This window comes from Platalea leucorodia, assembly GCF_965183815.1.
Source record: "Platalea leucorodia genome assembly, chromosome: 3".
Taxonomy (NCBI): Eukaryota; Metazoa; Chordata; class Aves; order Pelecaniformes; family Threskiornithidae; genus Platalea; species Platalea leucorodia.
Window position 1 is genome coordinate 6507657 of NC_138825.1, and position 24549 is coordinate 6532205.

Here is a 24549-nt window from a genome sequence, read left to right on the forward strand (position 1 = left end):
AAAAACCACCTCCTGAGTCTCCAGCTTCGATATGAATAGCATTTGAAAGGTTAAGAAAAAAAGGAAGGATTTTCCTCAAAGAACCCGACAAGGATACATCCTTGTTCTTCAAGAGTGATTAATAATACAGGAACAAAGCACCACCTTGAACAATCCTGTGTGCTCTGTACCATATAGGAATTGCTATCCAGAATGAAAGAGTTTGGCTGAGGGCACTCATGTAATAAAAGCACTTTTGTGGGACTGACATTTAAGCACAATTCAGTGAGCCAGGGAGCCTAACCACACTGTTTCTTTCCCTTTTCGCTGTCTTCCAGGCTCACAAGCAGCTGAGCGCAAATCCTTGATCTGCAGCTTCCACAAACACACCCACAGCTAAAATGGCGGAAGACGCTGATATGCGCAATGAGTTGGAAGAAATGCAGCGGCGTGCCGACCAGCTTGCTGATGAAGTGAGACTGATAGCTAAACAGCAAACTTGGGGCTGGGTTTGGTGTGAGAGACATATCCAGAAATAGGAGCTGATCCGGCAAAGGATTTCTAGAGCTGATTCTGTTTTCCATCAGCTTTACACTGAAAGCAGAATTAGAAATGAAATGAGCCGGGGTAAAATTTAATGTCATGTTTAGTCTAGATTAAGGCATTTATTGATCGTGAGTTTGGTTTAGGTATTAGAGTCTGCATCAATTTGACTGGCCTCAGAGCAAAAAGCAGCAATTTAATATTTTCTGAGGATTGCCAAACCTATTAAATGTTAAAAGTCACCAATTAGGTCCCTGAAAAGTCTTAGCTGAGAACCACAGACTTTATTTTTAAAGTGGAACACCAGCTGTTTCAAGCACTACCGCCGCAACGCGTGAGCAAGGGGAGCGCAAGCCTTAGAGACTGCAGCTGCCCCGAGATGCGGTGAGAACTGCTGCATTAGCAAGCCGTAACAGAGAGCTGAAGATGAAGAGATCACCAGTACCCTGCTGATGGCCTGATTTTGAGGGAAGGCAAAGAGCGTAGGAAAAGCATACTGTCAGCATGAGCCTGCACATTACTGTCGGAACCTGTATCTTGCCAAATCTAAGTCTTTTTTCCTCTCTTTTTTTCAGTCCCTTGAGAGCACCCGTCGAATGCTGCAGCTTGTTGAAGAGGTAAGGATTTGCATTTTATTTGCACTTCTATTGTGACCAAAAGTGATGGAGAGTCTGACACTGGAAGTGTTTTTTTGTTAACTCACATGGCTAGGGCATGGCCACGGCTTTATGTGCCACTCCGTCCCTCCTTACCCCCTTACGAGGGTCATCCAAGACACTGTGCCCTAGTTGCCAAGTGTCACACTGCAGACCAGCTGCTGAGGCACTGTTTTGCCCATACCTGAGTATCTACTGAGACAGGCTACTCGAGATCAACCAAGGAAACAGACTCTGAAGGTGACCTGGAATCAGGGACAAGCAGCCAAGTTTGCTACAGAGCTCGTGGAGCCTTGTGCCGGCACCGCTCTGGCATCCTTGCCATAACACTGCAACCGGGGAAGGGGAGAAAGGCCCTCAGTCTGTTTCCCTGTTGTCTCTAAATACCTCCCTTTCCTAAACACTTGCAGCTATTTACAGAGCATCAGTCACCACAGCATGGAAGTTCCACTTCTTTATGTATCTGCGAAATATTTATTAGGATTTCAAGGCTCATGAGATGTCCCAGACTGACAGCTCTGGAGAAGGAAGTTCTCTGGTTTTCCAGGGTGCTGAGGAAGGGAACCCAGGCTCAGTCCTGCCTGGAGGGGTCACTCCCAGAAGGGAAAAAACAAGTCAGTCAGGCTTCGCTTCACCCTCTTTGTAACAAAGGGGTTTAAAAGTCATAAATTCCCAAACTCAGTTCAGTTCAGAGTGTTCAGCCATCAGGTGGTGGAAAACTTTGCTCCCGCTTGACAGGAGGTATTATTTTCAGACACCATGTGAGCTTTGGCTCTGGAGCTGGTGACATTTTTAATCAGGGTCATCAGCACTGACAGTCCCAGTACTCCTGACAACCAGAGGAGTCTCCAGCAGAGACAACAAGAAGAAAATTACATCAGGTCCCACGTTCAGGAACAAGCACAAGCCCAGCCGTAGGCTTCACGGCCTTGAAACCAATCACAACTGTGGAGATCAATGGAGTCCAGTAGAGACAAAATTAAATTTCCATGTACAGATACACAGACACAGGTCATTGAGCATAGTCAGCATCCCTCCTCCTCCACAAACACTTCAGATCTGGGCCCCTTGCAGCCAAAACATGCTCTTGTCTCACAAGCAATCTGTCCCTTTTTGCTGCTCAATTCCCTGGACATGCCGTTTCTCACCATCACTTTATGTCAACTCTATGCTGGATGCAGCTCCCGCTGAAATCAATTCACCGACATGGAAGAGAGTCTCACATGGGTACCTCCACAAACGCAAGGCAGGAGAGCCTGCTGCCCCCAAATGCCTGTGATCTAAATAGACAAGGCAGATGATGAGTGGGAAGAAAGAGAGGCGCAGGAAAGGGAAGTGATTTGCTCAGGGCCAAGCCATCAGTAAATATCAGCCCTGTCTCTCCTGAGCCGTATTTCTGTGACCTATGCACTGCTTGAGTCTTCCTAACATATTGAACCAGCATATTGTGAGTGCCACTGGAATTTCAGTATTAAATCACAGCAAATGGCAAAGTGGGAGGAGAACTGGGACTGCTGAATTTACCAATGAATTTATGTAGGACTCTAGCGCTTCTTGGAAGAGCTCAGCATCTCTCAGGACCTGGCTTTTATTCAGATGCTACAATATGTTCCTGTCCAAATAGAGAAGTTTCTAAAACTAGCACCGAGTAGTCAAGGGAATTCTTCTACAATGAGCGGAATATTATTTTCACTAATGTGACTACAAAAGACGTTTAAAATTCTTCTGTGGTCTAAACAGTTGGTTGATTACTCCAAGCCCATTTCCTGGCTACTTTTAAAAGAATGCAGCATTTAGGGAGTGAGAGATTTTATACTGAAAAGACAAATGGTGAGTGTCTTTGAAGTTGAACTTGCACTGCTCTGATTTAATAGACCCCCCAAAATCCAATTAGACTCCCTTGCTTAGCAGAACCTGTCTAGTGGGCAGAGATAGAATATATTCTTTCTCAGTGAAAGAATGCTTTTTACTCTGTTCTCTTGATACAGCAAATCTTTTATTCCTTACTCAGGAAAAGGATGCCTCCATGTTTAAGCATTATTACTGCATACATATGCATGCATTCCTGTCATGGTTGGCTCCGCTCTGTTAGATACTAGAAAAATACAGAATAAACAGACTGACTTGGCTGCAGTCTAGAGACAGAAGAGTGCTCTCTACCCAGGGAAGCCCTATAGCAGTACAAGGCATCCTTAATACTGAAATGTAGGTCATAGCCTGGGGGACAAAACTGATGTCCCCAAAGGACCGTGCCCTCCTTGCCCAAGAAGACTAGGCTGAGTTTGGAGAGTAAGCCCTGGTGCTGTTCCTGGGGAACGTCGGCAAGGAAAACCAAATCTGTTACTGCTTCTTATTTTTATAACCCATCTTTGCAAGAAGATAATTGTTTCAGTCCTGGCACAACAGGGGAAGCGAGAAGTGGTGAGTGGCTGTTGTAAAGTCATCACTGCTTTGCCGCAAGGCAGCTACGTACTGAGATGGCAGATTAGAGAAATCAGTTTGCTCTGTGGTGCCCAGCATACCCATGCAACACAGTCACATCTACACTGACCAATGCTCATCTGAGCTACTCAGTGCTATAAATACCTGTATTTTATGATGATGCTGTGCAATGTTCAGGCCAAAACATAAAAATGAACTGAGGCAGAAGAAGTGAGACTAAATATATAGTTTGTAGCTGACCTTCTTATTTTCTTGTTCAAGCTTTTACCTCTGAGCCAACTTTATGAAATGCAGAATAACACATACAAGGGGAAAAGCCGTGAGTCTACTACCATCTTCCAGTGGAACCATCATGGCCTTTAAAGAAAATCAATTGTTGTAGGGTGGAAAAAAAAAGATGGTTTCTAGCTATGATGCAGCAAGGGAAAAAATATCAATAAGATCAGTACTGTAGAAAGCCCAGCAAGAAAGCACTCAGCAACATGTACAGATAAAAAGGCTGTTTTGTACATTTAAATTCAGACAGGACTATCTTCTCCTCTCATATACTGGGAGGTCAGGGTCAAGTTTACTAACATATCAAAACTGAAATGGTAAGTTATAAATGTCTGATAACCTCGTGATGCTGCTCTACACGGGACACTGGGCATACAGTATGCCATTTTACTAACTGCCTCCATTCGTGATTGGGAAATGAGTTTCCCCTGACATTATTATCGCAGTCAAATATTCCTTAATTATAGTCTGAAGAATTAAAAAAATCCATTCTGTTAATTTAGAGTTTGTTCCAAAGCTTGTCAAAGCTTTGGAAAAATCCCTTTGACATCGTTAGCTATTGGAATGGTTCTACTCAGAAAAGTGTTTTAATCTGTGTAATTCCACAGAAATACATATCTGGCACAGGGGAAGGTGATTTGTAATTCTGGTCTCAGTTCTTCCTATGCAGGATTAGACCCCTTCGTCTATGTAAACCAGCGGGGTAGCACTGGAGTCAGGGTCATTGTGGTAGATGAAAACCAGGCACACAGGATTCAAGGGCGGGCGGTCACAGACTGATATCGGCTGAGGATCTGAACCACAGGGTGAGCTAACAGGCTCTGAGAAGTAACACGGCTCTTTAATCAGGCATGGAGAGACATTGCAGCATTAACAGGGTGACAGTGAACTTGGAGCAGGAGCTGAGGAAATGCATTACTACGGATGACTAAAAAATGTTTCTTTGACCACATTTTTGTCTTTAGGGTGTTGACACTTCTCTTTAGTGTCTCTGGGAACTGCTAGCCATGTCAGCCTGTCCTGGTACATAATTGTCTGTATTAATTTATTCAAAACAAACTCTATAATCCATATCGATTAAAGCAAAATTCTTCATTGAAGTGGAAGTTTATGTTCTTCACATAACTGAGAGTGTATATCTGTTTTTCAGGTTATGTCCTGAAATGCAGAGAAAGTGATTTCTAGAATTTGGATTCTCTATCTGATACATCATTCCCTTATGCTGTTATGAAAATCACCCCTCAGGCTACACTAAAGTTGGAGTAGCTGCCTTTTGTAGCAGGCATGGATAGGACGCAACACACTGTGTTCCTGGAGGGACTGATGGATCCTTTGAGAAGTCATCCCAATTCTCTTCCTGGTTTTATTTCCACCTTGGGAAATTAAGTGACATAACAGTAATAATAAGAAGTGATACGGCAATGCATTTCCCCTCCAAAGTGCTGGGCAAATTTCAGTGAACGCCTTGTTGCTGACTTGCTCTGAGTGAGACCCTAAAAAAAAAAAAAAAAAAAAGTTTTAAAAAGCTGTTACAGAAGATTGAGGATAATGCCTCCAACAGGGGTCCCAGTTATGCTGTTAAACTGGCTTCACTGAAGCATTGACAGACTTATGAAGATGTATCTAAGAGCTGAATTAAGCCCAGAGCTTTAAAATCATATATTCTGGCTTTCTGATCAGTAGCCTAGCCTGTGGTCTAGTGGAGAACCAAGGCATGTGCTTCACAAAAACATGTTGAACCCAAACCAGTACTCTTTGTTGGTTTGCTTTCGTCTAAACACTAGAGCTTAGTGCTACTGAAAGGTCAAAGGACATCAACTTTCATAAACTTTATGGAGTCTATATTCATGGTCCTCTTTCCCCTAATGTGGCTAATTTTTAAAAGTCAAAAGCGATGGCTTCCTGCTCTGAGGGGTCATGTTGGGTGCAAAACTTGTCAGGTCTTTGCAGAAAAACAGTTGGCAACCCATGGTAGTCTCCATGGAAATCAAAGTCTGAGAGGACAGGCGGGCTGCCCTGCTCATTCCTCGAGTCAGGGCTGAGTGTGTTCAAGGGCTGCATGGGAAAGGTTTTATGTTTTACCGTTTGCAGTATACCCACTTTATGGATAAACAGAGGAATTCCAGAGCTGTCAGTTTAATGCCTCAACAAAAGCAATTTGTGCTGTGCCATTTTCTTCTAAAGGACAAGAGCGTGAGATGTTTGCTGTACCATGGCAAAATCCAGCAGTCCAAATTCTCCTCTCAAGTGCAACAAGAAGACAAGGAGAGTCAGAAGTAACTCTGGAGAGAGAAGGCTGTGATAGATTTCAGAGCTGGATTAAAACGGCACGTGCTCCACAAACTCTGTAGGGACCTATGAAAGATGCATTTTTCTCCTCTCTGGCCTGAACTACCCTAAGCATCCCATTTTTTCAGAATCCTTATTTTGCCACAAACTAAACAGATGATTGCCTGTGCAAGGACTGGAGGGTCTTAAGAAATTCCTCCATTGCACAGGAAGAAAGAAGGGCTCTAATCCTGGGGAAAGCGTACCATTAGCACACATTTTCATAACAAGACAGACCTCACTACTTCTACCCGTTCACGGCTTCCCACGTAGGATCTCATTGACGTTGGTGAGCACTGGATGTGGGTGGGAAACCCTTCCTGAGCCCTCAGGACCAGACAAATCAAAGCATGGTCACCGGCCCCCCACCATGACCATGGTTCTTCTGGGAGCCTGTTATCAAGGTTTTATGATCAGTTGTTGTAAAAAATATTCTTCTGGGCTGGCACTTTGTAAACAGGGCTTTCTTCACCTCCTGTTACACATTCTCTCAGCAACCAGTTCAAGTGTGTCTGCTGACACCTGCCCCCATGGAGACCAAGGGGAGTTTCTGTGATACTTTTAGTGCAGAAAACGCCAACGTTGTCTGTGTTTGGGCCCCAAACACACTTGTGTGGCACATTTCTTCCTCTACATTCCTTTCAATGAAGAGGTTTTGTAGTTTCCAGAGATGTCTCCATCTATTGTCACTGAGGGTCAGTTATTGAGTGTTTCTTTCCTGCTCAGACATTTGGATGATGAGCACATTTTTAGAATAGTTCTGTCTTACAGACATGTTTGGTTTTGAGCTATCTAAAAGGTCAGTCACAATGGAAATACTGAACTTCTAGGAAATTCTCAATCTGTTTTAAATGCACAAATGTGATTTTTTTCTTTAATTGGCTTTACACAGTTAATATTTTGTGAAAAAGCTGAAAATTGATGTTTAATAGAAACTTGGAACAGAAGGAGATTGTCACTTGATGTCTGAATCACCTCTCATCTTTGTCAGTGAGCATCTTCTTATTAGCTTCAATATGCTTTGGATTAGACCTCAGATGAAGACAAGTATATTCAGTGCACGCCCTTTAGTATTTTCACATTCAGTATTAATGCTGTGGCAGGCTGCTCTTAAGAGATACAGTATTGCCTGATAAAATCAAATAGCACTGATGGTCAGGTAAGTAAAAGAAAATTGCACCTTTTTTGCTCTGTGCAAGGATTTAATATGAAATACAAACCATAAGGACTAATTGCTGAATTTGTCTCTCAGCATAGGTCTTATTCAGGTCACTGGACATCTTAGCTGCATGTCGGTGGTTTGCTCAGATGTTAAAAATTGCAGGAAAATAAGGTCAGAGGGTTAAGGAGCAGCAAACATTTCTCAGCCTGACCATGTTTATCTCACTGAAAGCCAACAACTATCACACCACCAATAGTGGGTTTCCCGAGTCCAATATTTAGAAGGGCTCCATGTCAGACTGCACCATATTTACTCAAACACAAGATGACTCAGGACCTAAGCAGTCTCCTTGTGCTTGCAGGAGGCACGTTTTTTAAAATATATATAAATCTTTTGGGGTAAGACATCCTTCGGTACCAAGAGCATAGAAAAAGCACAATAAAAAGCTATTGCACATCCAGTGCACCTACCCTACAGAAAATAAGACCATTAAAGGCTGTTTCCTTACTCTAAATAAGCAAATCTAAGATGACCCTTGGACCCCAAGTTTCTAAAGGTTGCAAAAATAAAAGCTGGCTGGGATTCAAGCAAATGCACTATGAGCTTGAAGGGAGAGAAAGCAGCAGTGGGTACCTGGTCGATAGCTGACCCAGGGGCAGTAGGGCACAGCAGACTGTGGGGAGAGGCAGGAGGCTTTTTCTCGCCACCTGGCAACTCACACAAGGGTTTAAAAAAAAAAAAAAAAGGGGTGGGGGACGGACACGACAAACCAGGCTGCACACATCTGATGTTTTTCCCAGTTTCTACAGTGACGTAGACGTTAAAGACAAGAATAGGAGTGAAGAGAGAGGCAGACAGGAGCGGAATAAGAGGCATCTCGCATCCCTCTTGAACCGAGAAAGATCCTCTTGAAGCAAAGCAGAGAAGCACCAGCTGCACCAGCCAGATAGCCCTCGAGTGTGGCAGAGAGTCAGGCTTGTAGCTGAGCCAATGTGGGCTGCCTGGGAGCGCCTTGCGAGCACAGACCGGGCAGCTGACGGCCAGAGAGACTTCACTGCTCCCAGAAAGAGATGAGCAATGGCAGTGAGCAGGGCAGCTGGGAGGAAGGATAATATGAAGTCCTTAATTTGCCTCAAAGAGGGGGATGATGGCCTGAAAAAGCAAAAGGGAAGGTCAGGACTCCAGGTTTCTGTTCCTCACATTCCTGTGCAACTGTGGGCATCTCCACTGCCCTCTGCAAAATCGACACCACCAACTTTATCTGCTTCACAGGGGTATGGATGGCTTTATGTTCACGGAAGCAGTTATATTACTGCTGCACATGTACAGGTAACTCCCCTGGCAAGCTGTCAGGCCATAGAGGACTTGACTTCATCTGCTATTGAAATGCAACAGTCAGGAGATCGTTCAGCCCATTAATTATTCACAGACGTTATCACTGCTCCAAGAAGAATGGAGCAAGTTTCTCCTTCGTAATTAAAAAGCAGCTAATCTGATCTGTGATATAGCTTAGTATCACAGCACCCAGAAACCCGAGACACCTGATCGCATCCCAGAGCGATGATAATGCACGCAAAAACTGTATTTGTGAAAGGTGCCCTGCTGCTGATTCAGGCAGGTGGGAGCTCTGAATTGCTCAGCTTTTGCTCAAGCCCCGTGTCCAGCAAAGACGATGATAAGACTCCCATTAACCTCCATGGAAGCAGGGGTAGGATCAGCATGTAGGTGTTTTAAAAATCTTGCTTTCAAGCTCGATCCAAAGTCCATTGATGCTAAAGATGTCTCTTCACTGAACTAAAACTTGGCTCAAATCCATATCTATTAGATCTCCAAGCCAAAAAACATGGCTTAATCCTATTAAATATTAGCCTGCTTTAAAATGGATTTCCTAAGTAGGTAAGCTCGCTGACTTCTGTGTTGCAAGGGCTATGTACAAACCACTATGCCTCCTTACCAAACATGTCTGTGCCATATCTGTTTTCCTTGGTAATTTCTCCTGTGGGATGAACATACACCTGCAATGTCAACACCCCCTTCCTCCCTTCTCCTGCTTCAGAGAGCTTGGAGATGAACCCTCTCTTTCTAGAAATTACTCTTGTGTAAAGTGATTATTTTAATCTTAGTCCAGGACTGAGATAGTTCAGTATCCCAGTGAATCCTGAAGTATTGATGGTACAATTGAGAGCACCCAGTTCCTTGTACAGTGGCCAGGTACATAAGGTCTTTGGACTGTGCCACCAGCCCCTTATGACCTTGTCATTCCTTTCACTGTTTTTCTTTTGTCTTCCTATGTCCCATACCTAGGGCTGAGTGTTCCCTCACTGATCTCTCTTTCTCTCTCTCTCTCTGTTTCTTCTCCCCCTCTCTCTCCTTACCTTGCTACCACTATTGGGATGTAGAGTAAAGATGCTGGTATCAGGACTTTGGTTATGTTGGATGAGCAAGGAGGTAAGTTCAGATTGCTTCAGTAAGGAAGTATAACCATTCTCAAAGTACTGTACTAACTGTGTGCAATCCTGAAAACGAGGACGGTAAAACACGTGTGGTTGTGCATGAGAACCCAAGAATCTCTTTGCCTTTAGCTTTGTTGTCTGACAGAGGAACGTACAATAACTGCACAACAGTCTGTACTTCTTTTGATCTGTTTCCCATTAATGTCGGAGCTGCAGGCTGAACTCATCCAAATCATCATTTTTTCAGCAAGCTTTGGGTCAAGATCCAGCAACACAATGGGAAGATTTGCCTCCATAAGTGTAAAATCCAACATTATTTACACAGGTGCTATGTAATTTTCTCACTTGTTTTAGCTACAAGTGAGAAGTATGCATTAAATGCAACACAAGAGAAAGTAAAACAGATTTAGCTTGTGTAAAATTCAGTTGCTTTTTGTATAGAAATGTCAGTGAGGATAACAGGAACGTAACATTAAAAGCTATGACACTATCAGCTCATTACAATTGGCCACGTAGGAGCTTTCAAGCTTAGGCGAGTCCCTGTCTGTGGATGACAGTGGCAAAGACGGAGCTAGATATATTCAATACATTCCAGAAAATTACTTTTTTTGCCCTTCATAATATTACAAAGAAGCAGGTAGCTTACCCCCCCCAAATTAATAAGTCTTCATTTGCTGCAGACCCACAGCACCAGCAAAATAGTGTCTCCAAAGAGAAGTTAAATCAACAGAGTATAAATTTCTGCTACTCTAGATCAAACTAGCCCCCCAAAAGCCCTTGTTATTATTTACTGTGTGGCACGACACAAAACTGTATTAGGAAATGTTTTCTACAGAAGTAATGCTATATTACTCATCAAGCCCAGACGACTATAGGCAACAGTATGGCGTTGTTGGGAAATGGACTGCAGAACCTGACAGACCCCTTTCATCTGTAATGTCCCTGCCTCTCTGGCACTAAAACAAATGAAAAGTAATAACAGGACCTGAACAGAAAGTATTTTATTCTATTTGCTTTTATATGTATGTCTCATTGCTTCCCCCCCCACCCCTCCCTTCAGGGAAAAGAATGTAACCTAACCAAATTTTGTCGCATCAATTTGTCTTGACAAGAAAAAAAATTATGGAGAATATTTTCTTGTCTTCAAAGTTTTTTTTTCTGAATAACAGCAGTGCAAGAACTATCACTGAATACAGAAAATCAGAAATTACTTGCACTGAAAGAGATATGGCACCTGTCTAAATAATGTGTTTTGTTTCAGAAGTGAATTATACAGGTAAAATAAATCACAAATATTGTCAGAGAAAGTCTGTAAATACCCAGGTGTGTCTTGCAATGTAGTTCACAGGCAGAGCAGCAGAAACTTTAGTGGTTCCTATAACTTCCCTTGTGTTTATTCTTGGGAAAGTATATTTCTGTTCTTTAACTGTTATTTTTCCACAGATTGCTAGGGGTTTTTATTTTGGTTTTAACCTTGAATTTTGTTTTTTACTTTGGAGTTCCACCATTGCTAACCCCCTGTATGCATCAGTTGTCCCATCGACTCTCTAGTCACGCTAGGAAGGATGGTCCGTGTGAGCCAAGGAGCTGAGACTGGACCCACTGACCTCTTTGGAGCCCAGGGAACTCTGTAGTAAACTCTCATTGACAGTAAAACCCAAAATGTATATTGTATGGCCAGAGGTGCAGTTAGTCGATACTTACAGGAAAGAATCCAACAATTTAAAAGCCTCTTTAAATTGGTTATGGTCGTGCCTTAAGTGGTTCACTAAATTAAGCTTGTGAATATACAGTATGGGTTTCTCAAGGAAAACAGCCTAACAATGCTACAAACTCTGGGAATACTGTAACCACTGTACTATGTTAAATGTTTAATTAAGTTTTATCCATTTTAGCCATATGCAGCTGTAATAATTCCTGATTTTTTTTTTTAATTTTAGCGATAAAGGATTTATTATATTATTGAGTAAAATACGCTAATGATGACTTTGAACCCTCTGTAATTAGCGCAATGTGTGCAACTCATGGATGTCTCTGCAGATTATCAGATTAAGGAAATAATTTGCCAACACTGCCATGTGATCTCTTTTCAGCTGACTGCACAAGTCACTTAAGATTATTAGGTGTTAAATAGACAAAAAACATGACATTGATCTTTCCAGTGGGTGGCAAGCAGAATATCTAATCTCTGCAGTTGCTTGAAGCTCTATTTCTAAATTTCCTTACAAAATTGCTTGCTTTGAAGTTAAACAGACCTCACAAGGAAAACTTTGAGCCAATCTTAATATAAATAACGCAAAGCAGAACTCATTTTCTGATATCAATAAGCAGAAGTCTTTGGGATCACAAAAGCAAAGAAGTCAACGTAATTTTACAATACTAGGTATTTATACAATAAAGCCAGTCTGGCTAGCTCCCGTTGCCTAAACGTTTAGCACAGCTGGCTGCGCAGCAGACCACAGAGCCTGTTATGACCCTACAGAGATGTGGAGCTTCACAAGAGCTTTCATTACTCCTGTTTCACAGAGAATGGGACCGTCATAAAAACCAGAGACCTCCTCCAGAGCCCTTTGAAGTCACTGGGAATCTGAGTGGGCTTTTGGAGTAGTCCCTCTGCAACACCAAGAGTTAGCATTTTTGAGCCAGGTATTGTCACCCAAACCAGTTCAACACAGTTCTGCCCCGGGGCAACCCACAGGAAGGAGCTAAGAGGTTAGATTCTCCTGATTGAGATTTTTTTCCACGACTGAGAAAGTCTTTCCCAGACCCTGTGTGCATCCACAATGCTTACATTTTTTTTAAACCTGGCCTCGAGTCAATCTCCCTTAATTAATTATTTAAATATAGATAGGTACATAATGCTTTCAACTAAAATATTTACATTTTACACTAAAAATTTCATGCTGCAAAGGGTTATTGAGCAGTGGCAATTGCTCTGCTTCATTAAATATGTCTTTGAAACACGCTAGCTTAGAAAAATGTTAACATTTGGATGCATGCTGGTTAAAAGTAGAGTGTAGAATTGAAACTGATAATACAAAGTGGGGATATGAAGATAAACCTGAATTGCAGACATAGTAGGGGTCCCAGAGTGGCAGCTCTCTTCCTCCAAAGGAAACACCCATCACCTGGGAGTATGAGCAGGCAGAGAGATTTGGACCTTCAAGGACCTTTTTTTGTATGATGATGTCCTCATACCGTGTATTACCAAAGAATTTTGTTCTTGTATTCAAAACGGGGTGGAGGGGAAAAACTTTTCCAATAACAACAGCAGCAGCACAGCTATTTTTCATCCAAGGCAAGATAGAGGAATATCTACAACTTTGATAAGCCACATAGAAAATGTCAATGCAATTGAAATTTTCTCCCTGCATCACACCAACAGCAACTGCACAACCAGCAGTGCCAGAGAATGCAGAGAGTAGCTTGATCTACCCAGCAGATCTGTACCCTAGATCAAGTTGAAGTATGGAGTTAAACTTTGGAATAACTGGGCAACCCTACAAGCAAAAGGGTTGACACCAAGTGATGGTGCCCATGCTAGCTGACCTCTACGGTTTTTGCATGAATTGCAAGTTTTACAGTTTTGTATGAGTTATGGCTGACCTGTTTCTATGGCACTGGAGAAACAACTGTGGTAAATACAAAGATAATTACCATTCCTTTCCATCAGAGAGCAAAATTATGGCCCCTTGCACAGGCCCCTTCCCCAGCTTATGTCCTATTCAACAGCTGCCACAAAAATTGAGAGGCAGTGAGATGCCAAAAGCAGAGTTGCTAGAGGCATTCCAACAACACCTATGAGCTGAGCTGATCACAGTCAGAAATGGTTTGCTAATTAGCAAAAAAAAAAAAAAAAAAAAAAAAAAAAAAAAAACCAAAAACAACCAAAAAAAAAACCCCCAAAAAACCAAAAAACCCAACCTATCAACTATTCCAGATTCTACAGGGAAAATGGCATTATTTATGTTGAAAGTGTAGAGCAGAACAAAAGAAAAACGAACTCCCCCCAAAAGCAGGTTGTGCCTTGTCTACTATTATTTTTAGCACAGCTACATGTGGTCTCACAAGCACTCCCCACCAGCTTTCTTCCATTTGTACCTGTGCTCAGCAATGCCTTTCAGAGCAAAGCTAGGTCAGACTCAGGATTTCTGAAAAGGCTGTCCTAGAAATGTACTGTGCTCTGATATGATTCTGCTTTATGGACAATGGGATCACTGAGCGTCATTGGAAATAGTTCATCTGCTGACACTCTTTCAAATTCAGCCCTCTTGTATGCAATTATGATTACAACGTGTTCTTAGACATCCTTTTTCCTTGTTGTTGTTGGGTTTTTTTGGGGTTTTTTTTGGGTTTTTTTTGTTTTTTTTTTTTTTATTAGAATTGTCCTTGGTGGAAATTACTTCATTGCACAGTACTCCAGGCACAGGAGCAAGTTCAAATGCCTTCACAGGAGCAAGTTCAAATGCCTTCTCCAAATGCCTTTAACTGACATTCAATCCCAGGCCCCAGATTCTGGACACTAGTCAAGGAATATTTGTTATAAATTACAGATAGGGATGCAAAGGTGGAGCAACACCACACTTGCCCTGTCCTGGTCCTGCATCCAATGCTGTGTTAAGATGCTTTTGCAGCTGTGTTTGCTCAAGAGACCACAGGAGCAGCTGAGGGATGCCCTTGCTACAGCCTCCCTCTCCCAGCCACTTCCCCGGATCAGTCACAGAGCAGGGATTCACCAGGCTGTTACAGAAGATCCTGGCAAAGACCCACTGGCAAACGGCCACAATGCTATGGTAAAACTCACAGGACTAGCTTATGGTCCCTCAGTTGCCTATGGTTTTAATACAGAAGTAATTCATAAGTATAACGATACAGGTAAAAAAAAATCCTAACCAAACTAAAAACATTAGTTTGCTGTAAGATCTAGAAGGAGATATATGGCCACTATGTTTGAGTCAAGGTGACATATGCAGTCATAAAAGGGTATCAATATGCAAAAAGAGCTAATAATTAGCAGAGCTTCCTAGAAAAAAAAAGAAGGAAATCTCAATGAAACATACCTCTGATGTGTATTCTGCTTCCAGACAACGCCAATTCTCATATATATAGATGCAGTATATTCAAAGAATACTGCAACAAACTATCAAAAGATGTTTAAAGCCTGACCTTGAAGTGCTTCTCTTAATGAGAAATAAAGGACATGATGCTTTGTAGGTGTGAACCTGCGTAGGTTCATGGCAGTATGTGCCAGCAGACTGTCTTCCCTAAAACCTTTAATACAATATGCAAAGTTGGAAGAGGGAAGATCTATGAAAACAGACATTAAATTAACCTTTTGATAGCCATCTGATTTCTTACCATCAGTGATTCACTCTGGGCCAGATTTTAATATCAGTTATACCAAAACAAATCCAGAGTGACCCCATTAAGTTAATTCCTATAATATTTATGCCTCAATAATTGCGCTCAGACACATGAATCTATTTCCTTGCCTGTGGGACCAGATCTCTGACAGGTATAAATCAGTGTTGCTTCATGAAGCCAGCATAACTATGTCGATTTAAACCAGTTAACAATCCAGCCCAGGACATTAACAACTAGCAAATGGTTTTCGGACCAGCAGCCAGCTGTCTAGACTTCTGGGCTACAAATACGACATGGGCTTTTTACACTGATGAGGTTTCCTTTAATGGAAGATAAATTAGTTGTGGGTCCCTTTTCTATTCAGGCATAGGCATCACACACAAATCCTGAAGCAGGATAAACTAAGTCAGGTTGCTGGAGAGAGCTATAATTTAAATGAAAGTCTTTGAGTCGTGTCAAATATACTCGTCAATTAGCTCTCATCTATTCAGGCCGACTAGGAAACAGGGAAAGAAAGTTCAAAAGGCCCTACTACATACCTGGCTTCAGAAAATCTGCCTCTAAGCAAGGAAACATGCTTAGACTGAAAGCCACCTGTGGTACCAGATCTAGGACTGATCCCTGCAGTCTTACCTGGCATTTTCTACTGGCCTGCCAAGGTTAGAGAAATACTAGCAGCAAAATCAGTGGAAGAAATGTCAATACCTCTTGTCTCTCCCAGTGTCAAAATACAGATGTGGAAATAGCCTTCTTTTAACTGAGAGCCCTGAAAACCAGCCAGGCTCTGCAAACACAGCTCTCACAAGCAGGAGGTGGGAATCTGCGACAGAAATTTAGCAATTCTCATCATGTGGCATGAACCAGCATAAAAGCCAGCTCGCTCAGCTGCTTCCCAGAGCAAGAGCCAGTGTTGCCCGACTATGCAGGAGCAGGCAGGACTCGGAGTTAGTGAGGAGCAGGAGCACTTAGAGGAGTATCACCTTCTACCACATACTCACATTTCTGATGAGATTGGCAATCTGTGGCTACAAACATGAACCAAAGCTTCTGCTAAAGCCTCCCAACCAAAATGTAAAATTACAATGTGCATTAAAACAATCCAACCTTGTATTTCTGGTTCTTGGCTCAGCGGTTTATCTAGCAGAACTTATGCAGCCTGTCTCTCAGGTTACGTTATTAGTTTCCCAATCCTTTGCTCACATTGTATGTGTCCCTTTCAGAAGACACTGCCAGATAACTCTGATGCTCTAAATGTATCCTTGGATTTGGGATCAATAACTCCTGTGGTATCAGGAGACAGGCACATCCAGCTGAGGAGAATGAGAACGGACAGCTGAAAAGCAGATGCAGCTCACAATACTGACATGGCCGCTCTCCTTCTCAAAGCCCAGCCTCATGCAAGAATTAAACAAAGAGCACAAGTTCAATATTCAAACTATTTCGGCTAGAATAATTTAGGCCAGGATTTTCAAGGCCCTCTAGGGGTGAGATGCCCGTTTCCTGTTAAAATTAATTAAATAAAATTAATTTTAATGGGAATTGGATATCTGAATCTCCCAGAAAGCTTTGAAAATCTAAACCTCAATTGTTATTAGAAACCCAAGTAAGAAATTAGGCCTATTCATGTTCCCAAAGAAGTCAAGAGGAGTTTTGTACTGACGTCAATATGCACATAATTTTTTTTCTAAAATGCCCTTTTTTTTTTTTTTCTTCTGGATAAGACTCAGTCAACATCAGGGATGACATTAAATTTCTCCTATAACCAGTGCTCTCTTAGTTCCTTTCCTCTGAGGTCTAATTCTGTGTTTATATTTTTTTCTATTTAATAGGGGGAATAGGGATGTATTTGTGTTTTACTGGGATTGCTTTACTTTGCCTCTTTAGGTACAGTTACAGTTTTTAATAGATTGAAATGCCACTCCAAGTAACTTTCTCATCCTGTGTAATACTTATTTGGGTTTATCCTTCATGAAACAAACGGTGATGTTTTCCACCCATATAAAATGCTGTCGCTACCGCAGACTCCACATAAGACCCCTGATCCCACTGGATCCATATCTGTTTATATCAGCAGAGGATCCATTCCTGCAATTTTACATTGTAGCATTCTGTTCCTCTAGACCCCTTTTCCCAGCGTTAATAGTGCAGAAATTAGCACATTAAATTATTCTGAGCTACTAAGTCACTAAGCAAACCTACATCATCGTCAGCCTTAGGTGGAAATAAGCCAAATTCTGTTTGATGCCAGTGGAGAGACAGTGTCTATACATGGCTGGTTACTGGGCTTGGTGCTTCGTAACTTGCCCTGGAACAAAGCAGAAGTGACCCCACTGCAAACATGAGTCTTCACCCAACGCTTATTTTCATAAGATCCCTTGGGGACAGAGACAACAAACGTCACAGCCAGTGGTCCTCTTTCAGTGAGCATCAGGCTCCTGGAGTGGTTGCAATTGCTCTGTGTTCACTGGGGTTACTGCTGATTTGCAGCATCCATACCAGAAAGAAAACCAGCCCTGAGGCCATACTCAGATTAGAGATTAATATCCAATGCCAATCAAAGTGGCAGGTCTCAGTTTCCTCAGCCTCTGGAAAAAGGAGTACTTGGACACGGCTCCTAACAGGTTGCTCCATCTCTGGTACTGTTACTACCGGCTCGCTCACTTACTAATCAAAGCAATTACGCTGCCCAAAATCACCTAATTCCAAGGCATTTGTAAGCGTAAGTAACTGAAGTATTTTCCATGGAAAGACACCTTTTCTCTTGTATTAACATACAAAAATGCAAAATAATAACACTATCTTTCTTTCTCTTGGATGTCATTGGTGTCTTAGTAAGTGGATGTATTGTATTATGTTTCTGGACCTTAAACTTTATAACCCTTCCTTTCTACATCATTACATCTCGTTTAAATTAGTATATTTCAAACATCTTCCTCCTTTGTTTTACTCTTCCCATATTAGTAAAAAACATCTTCGGCATCCAGTGCGGCATACATCCTTTCAACAATGCATCAGCTCAGATTAATGCATTGTAATGCCATTATTAATTCAGTTCTACATGGTCATTTTTCATGTTCTGTTGAAGACAAAAGCAAACAAACAAAAATACAATTCATTCCACACTGTCATCCCTTTGTCCTGACCAGAACAACTCGATCGTGTTGAAGAAGGCATGAACCATATCAACCAAGACATGAAGGAGGCCGAGAAAAATTTAAAAGATTTAGGGAAATGCTGTGGCCTTTTCATATGTCCTTGTAACAAGTAGGTACTGGGTACCGGCTCTGCTATGTGGTGTCCAGTTTTTGTCACAGTGAATGTCTGAAGTTTTTGTCTTTTTTTTCTTTGTCCTTTTCCATCTGCTTCATTCTGTGGGGATAAAATACTTGTGTTTAATCAGAACAACTGGAACGCATCGAAGAGGGAATGGACCAAATCAATAAGGACATGAAAGAAGCAGAAAAGAATTTGACGGACCTAGGAAAATTCTGTGGTCTTTGTGTCTGTCCATGTAACAAGTAGGTGCTGCCTGCCTCATCTCTTTGAGCACTTAAGGCTGATCCCAAAGGCCTTGTGAAGCTCATCCTTGCTAGGCACTGGGACAGGATGAGCATGTGGCATGCAGAAAGAACGATTCTGGTTCAAATGCATTCATCTCATAGCATAGACAACTGACTGGGAATTACTGTAGATGCACTAAAATCAGGCATACTGCAGTGAAAGCTTCACTGTCGACACCTTTTAATGGTAAAAGTTTCAACATTTTACACAAAGTGTACTGAGTAGTTCCATTTGCCGGTGAACAAAAACACTGGGGCTACCTTATTCCTGGAGAACCTAAATTTTGAAACATATTTTCAGAAACAAGTTCAATAAACCAAACAAAAAAGCTGAAAAAACGCAGATGAGGTCATAATAAACATTACTCGAAATTATGGATGAAAATCACACAACATTGTTCAACAGAAATAGTTCTTGATGACATTTGAAAGAGACATGATGTTTCACAATTGGAACCCAACTTGAAATGGTTTTCATCCTGCCATAGGCAACAAATTTGAGAAAACCTGAACATGTCATGCTAAATTTCTCTCGTTTGGGTAGCACGTACACTAAGCAGAAATGTTGAAATGCATCAAATTTGCTTGCATGCCATCACACTTGAACGAAACCGTCCTCCAAGTAATGCAAAGCTTGTTTTAAATGCCAAATGAAAATGTGATGTGCGGTTATGCGGGCGTACGAAATCGGGGACAAAGTGGACCGACCAGAAGTCCTTGAGGAATGGCAAATCCAGCATGCAGTGAGTAGGCACGCAGCCAGGTTACAGTGAAAACATTCATAAATGGTTGGCCAGAGATTGTGCAGGAAACAAAGCAGAGTGCAGTGGTTGTGTAGTATTATACTCCCTTTCTGCGTGGCACAGATAATTCGTTCACAGCCAGGGCCTGATCCTACCGTGATTATCAAGACCAAAGGAAAGAGAGCTGTCATGGAGTTCAGTGGGTATTTTGCCAGAAATCAGGACAGTAGGACTGGGTTTCTGCCTTATCAGTCACCATTTATTTTGAAGTTAATTCCCTTGGGACACAATGCAGATACCGCCTCAGCTCTAAAAATCAATTTTGCTCCTGTGTACCAAGCCACGAATACTTTGCTGGGGTAAACATTTTGCCCAGAATATGTGTACTATTGCCTTGGTGTGCAGAATGGGAGAGAGGCAAGGAGAAATTGAAAGAGCTACACACACACAGCCTTTTTCAGCGGGACTGCCTGCAATTGGTATCAGCTCTGATACAGGCTTTAGCCCTGCTGTCCTGCACCAGAGGACCCAGTGCTGAAGAGCTGCAGGTACAAGAATATGCAGCAGAAACTTTACATCTCCCACATTCTAAAAGCTGTTGCAACTTAAGGAGGAACACTGTCCTGGCTTGCTCCTCCTGGAGAAACCTGGTATAACACCTACATCAAAAGCACACTTGAAGTACAAAAAATTCCGACGTATTTTGCAGGAATCATAATTTTTTACCGTAGTTCTATACTGTAGGAAAGGCTGCTCAGAACTGAGCACCAAACCTGTGAAGTGGATGGGGTTAGCACCTGACACATGGCCTTAGGACATTTACCACTTCACCAGGATTGCAGCATCATGAAATCAATAAATGCAAGAACAGAAAGATACTGCATGCATTTGATGTAAGGGATGTTCATTTTTAAAGGTGTCTCTTCCCTGCTTTAAGGCAGTATTCCGACCTTTGCAGTCCACAGCCAGATTTCATAAACTAGCATTGCTAATCAGTCAACGTGCTCAGAAAGAGAGTATGGATGAACAATGCTTTTAGAGACTGTTCCTTGAGTCCTGGCATAGGGATTCAACTGGTACGAATAAGATGATATTCTGAGAAGTGGAGTGTAGGAGGGAGAGAAATCCATACAGTTCTGGGCATCAGTATCACCATGATGCCCTAATGCTCTTCTGGCTGGTGGTAGATCAATGGCATATAATTAAAAAAGATCAACCATTTCACACATAACTATAGTCTGATATACAGAGTACATACAACTCTGTGAGCCTTACCAAAATGTAAGGCTTGATCCTACACTCTTAGGAGACCCAAAATGCCCATGGCATGAAACTTTGACCAGACTGCATTCAAAAGGACAACTGCTATTGACCATGAGCAGACCCAGACTCCACCTGTTGATTTTAATAGGAAGTCCACAAGAAAACAGAAACCGAATTCTGGCTGTATAAAACCATTCACCTCAAACACAGAGACTGTCTCACTCTCGAAATTGCACAGGTCTAAAGAACAGGCAAAAACCTGTAAATGTACGTGCAGCAAGAGAACTACTTTCACTCATTTCTGGAAACACCAACGCTGATGTATAGTTTCAGAGAACTAAGAACAAACAAGCCACCCATCATCCTTTTGAGTCTTCACAAACTTTAATAGGAAATAAACAATGAAACAGATGATTAGGAGAGATCCTCTTTTCATCTACATTTTAATTCTGTATTGGAGCATGCAACACATCTTCGGGCTCCATAGAAGCTGAGCTGCTTCAGGGGGCATGGAGAGAACACAACACCAGAGATGGGTTTGTTGTGGCCTTTCCCAAATCCCCAGAAGCACGTTCCGTTTCTCCCCCAAAATCCAAGCCACAGGGCTGTTTATATGACTGATTGGAGCTAACCAAAGAACAGGGAAACCATGAAGATTTGCAGTTCCCAACAGCTTTGTTGGAAGCTGCTCCATTTCCAGAGTAAAATCAAGAACGTGTACCTACAGACCCCAAACACTCACACTCTCCTGTTGAAGTGTTCAATCTCATCTGATGACCCCAATGACAGCAACCCTAAATATGCTGCACATGCTACTCTGCCACGGAAGGTATGCCTGGATTTTAATTTTCTATCCACGGCAGCTCAGTCAAAAATGGCTCTCTGAAAGCTAATGTAACTGTCATAAACAACAAATGTAACAAGTTGCTAGGCTATTTTAAAGTTCTGTGGTTTAAACCTCCTGAAGGAAGTGATGATCCATTTTTGCCTGTGTCTTGCTTATTGTGAAGGCTGTTACTGCTGATGCATTAAGAGTATGATGAACTATTGGGGCAACTGTGCTTACTGAGAATGCTTCACTTCTTATTCATGCCTGTAGCTGGTGCATGAAGAAAAATGTAGAAAAATTTCCCTTTCTGATGCTAGATTGCTTGTATCTTTTCTTTTCTCCTGCACTCATTTCACTTCTGCCTATTTTACTTTTTGTCTCTGTGGACAAAGGTTTGTACATCATCTGTCGATGTATGATTACTATTTTCAAGTACCGATATATTATTTGAAAAAGCTAACGAACCCTATGAATTTTCTGATAAAATCATCCCCAAATCACCTTGGGAAAGGTTAGTGGCTTTAAATGCCTATTATGCCACATATATGTTAAAAAATATCAACAGAAGCCCAATCTTCTGCATGGTAAAATGTTAAAATCTAGCTAAATCTGTTTTTCTCTAAGAGGGTGTGTTGCTGTGATGTGATGTACACACTATACTTGGCAGTTCTGTTTTTATGTCTGTCTGCCAGTACGTTCTCTGTGTTTGCTGTCAAAATGTATGTGTCACTGAAATGAAATAATGTTTTCTACTTATCTGTATTTCTTCTCTTCTTCTTTTTTCTTTTTCTTTTTTTTTTTTTTTTTTTTTTTTTCCTTTCTTTCTTTCTGGAAACTAAGTCAACATCCAAAAACCTGTGTGCAGTGTTGTAGACTTGACAATTGCAATTCACCCTATTGGACACAAAACATCTGACCATCACAGTTGTTGTGGCAGTAAAGTAAAAAAACAAAACCCAAACCCCTCCTTTTATTCAGGGTTATGATATATCGGTATACAATCAACGACCCTCTATCTGAAAACTCATTTGCTTGATTCAGCTTTTAGCTTGGAGAAGTAAAGACTTTTGCGTTTGTCCTTGTCCACTTGATGCTTTGTCACTCATCATCTTTTTTGCATAGGCTTAAATCAAGCGATGCTTACAAAAAAGCCTGGGGCAATAATCAGGACGGTGTTGTAGCCAGCCAGCCTGCACGTGTCGTAGATGAACGGGAGCAGATGGCCATCAGTGGTGGCTTTATCCGCAGGTGAGCCTTTTTATCCACTGTTTTCTCTCTATTCTCCTCGTCACAGATATATTTAGATTTCTTCCATATGGTCATGAGTTCTGTGATGCTCATTAACTCCTTCAGTGGTGCTGGGTGATGCGATGGAGCCAGTGTTTTCCACCGAGTGGTGGGTGCTCAGATTTAGGCTGATGGCGATTAAGACAGGTACTAAAGGCTTACTGTGTCCACTGACTTCCCCTGGCCCTGAGGGTGCTTGTCTGGGCTAGTGCAAAGGATGGTTATGTTGCCAGAAATCCTGGAAGTAAGGGTCTTAACCCTGAGAACTAGAAGATGCTTGAAAATGTGACTCTAAAACCTTCCTCCTTGAGACTTCCCAGATTTGGGCAATAAAAAAAAAAAAAAAAATAGAAATAATATCTATTTATTTACTTCACAGCAGCAATGTGAGGTTGCAGATTGTCACGGCCAGTCAGCACTGTCCTCTGCACTCCAGCTCCCTGGCATGAACAATGCACTTTTCCTGAGGGCCTTATTATGGGTCTCGTTAATGACAGTTGTCAAATGCCTCAAAAATGAAGTGTCAGATAAATACTAGTTTTTTATTATTATGTTTCAAGACATGTAGTGCTCGTTATCCATCCTTGCCAGAAGATGTACCAAAGTATCCAGCACCCCTTCCTTTCTTTTCAAAAAGAAAAAAGCCTCAGGCTCCCTGCCAAAGCACCGAGCCAAGTGCAGAAGTTGAAGCACACTTTCAATTAGAGGTACACCGCTTCCCTGCTCGTGACTATCCAGAAAGCCTCACTGAGCGGGGAATGATGCCCCAATTCCTCAGCTGCTGTAAAGCCACAACTATGGAGAAACATTGATGCTTTAGTGGCAACCCCTGTGCACGCAAATGAAAGCCAGTTTGAAACACACAGCTATACTGATGGCAACCAAACTGCAAACTTTCAGCAATACATAGGGATCCAGCAATAAGTACATACTGATTACAGTGCTTAGAGAGCATGTATTTAGATGACAATGCTATCAGCTGAATGGATAAAGGCATACCAGTAGGCAGAGCTTTGATCTCTGAAGATTAAGGACACTGGATTAATAAGTAATTATCTTTCCAAAAACTATTATCCACTTATTTTTTTGGCTGCTGTGATAAAGGGAAATCAGTGTGACAGAAACAATGCTGTCATGCAATCTGGAGCGTGGGATGGAGTTGCCATTTAAGTTTGCTGGGTCTGCCATTCACTTTTTTTTAATTTCTGGATGGCAGCCCCACCAAAATGAAGGCTGGGGCATGACAACAGAATAGCAGCGAAGGAAGTTATGCTACACCATAATCATTCTACAAATAGCCCGTAGCGCCCTTTTGGCACCTACATGAACACAAATTGCACAAGAGGCTCAAAGTAGTGATTTTCTGAGTGGGACCCACGGACCTTGCTTTTCCCAGTGTCAGTCACCACATGCCTTTCCAGTCACTGGAGACTTGAACTGGTCCTTGGCTCAAGCACAAGTTTTTTCTTGTAAAAAACAAGCAACTGAAAAAGAAGGGGCTAAGAATGAGAGACAAAGGATCTTTACTGAAGCCAGTAAATTACAGGGAAGCTGCTTCTCTCGTTTACCAGAAATACATTTAATTAAATAGGATGTTAGGTCAGGATTTTCACAGCTGAAGCAGCTCTTCCCCAATATTTCAGCGAGTCCCAAGTGTATGAGGG

General features: G+C 41.9%; 1 protein-coding gene across 2 annotated transcripts in view; it reads left to right on the plus strand.

Annotated features, from left to right (window-relative positions):
• Window positions 1-380: 380 nt before the first annotated feature.
• SNAP25 (synaptosome associated protein 25) overlaps window positions 381-24549 on the plus strand; it is a gene marked incomplete at both ends in the record, with an annotated part of 29711 nt that continues 5542 nt past the window's right edge. Inside the window, 5 exons of one of the 2 annotated variants that reach the window (XM_082305614.1) lie at window positions 381-452; window positions 1098-1139; window positions 9786-9834; window positions 18350-18467; window positions 22721-22846. In XM_082305614.1, coding sequence (XP_082161740.1) covers window positions 381-452; window positions 1098-1139; window positions 9786-9834; window positions 18350-18467; window positions 22721-22846 — 407 coding nt within the window. Of the gene's footprint in view, window positions 453-1097; window positions 1140-9785; window positions 9835-18349; window positions 18468-18603; window positions 18722-22720; window positions 22847-24549 lie in introns of both variants that reach the window. The other variant, XM_082305613.1, reaches the window with a different exon arrangement.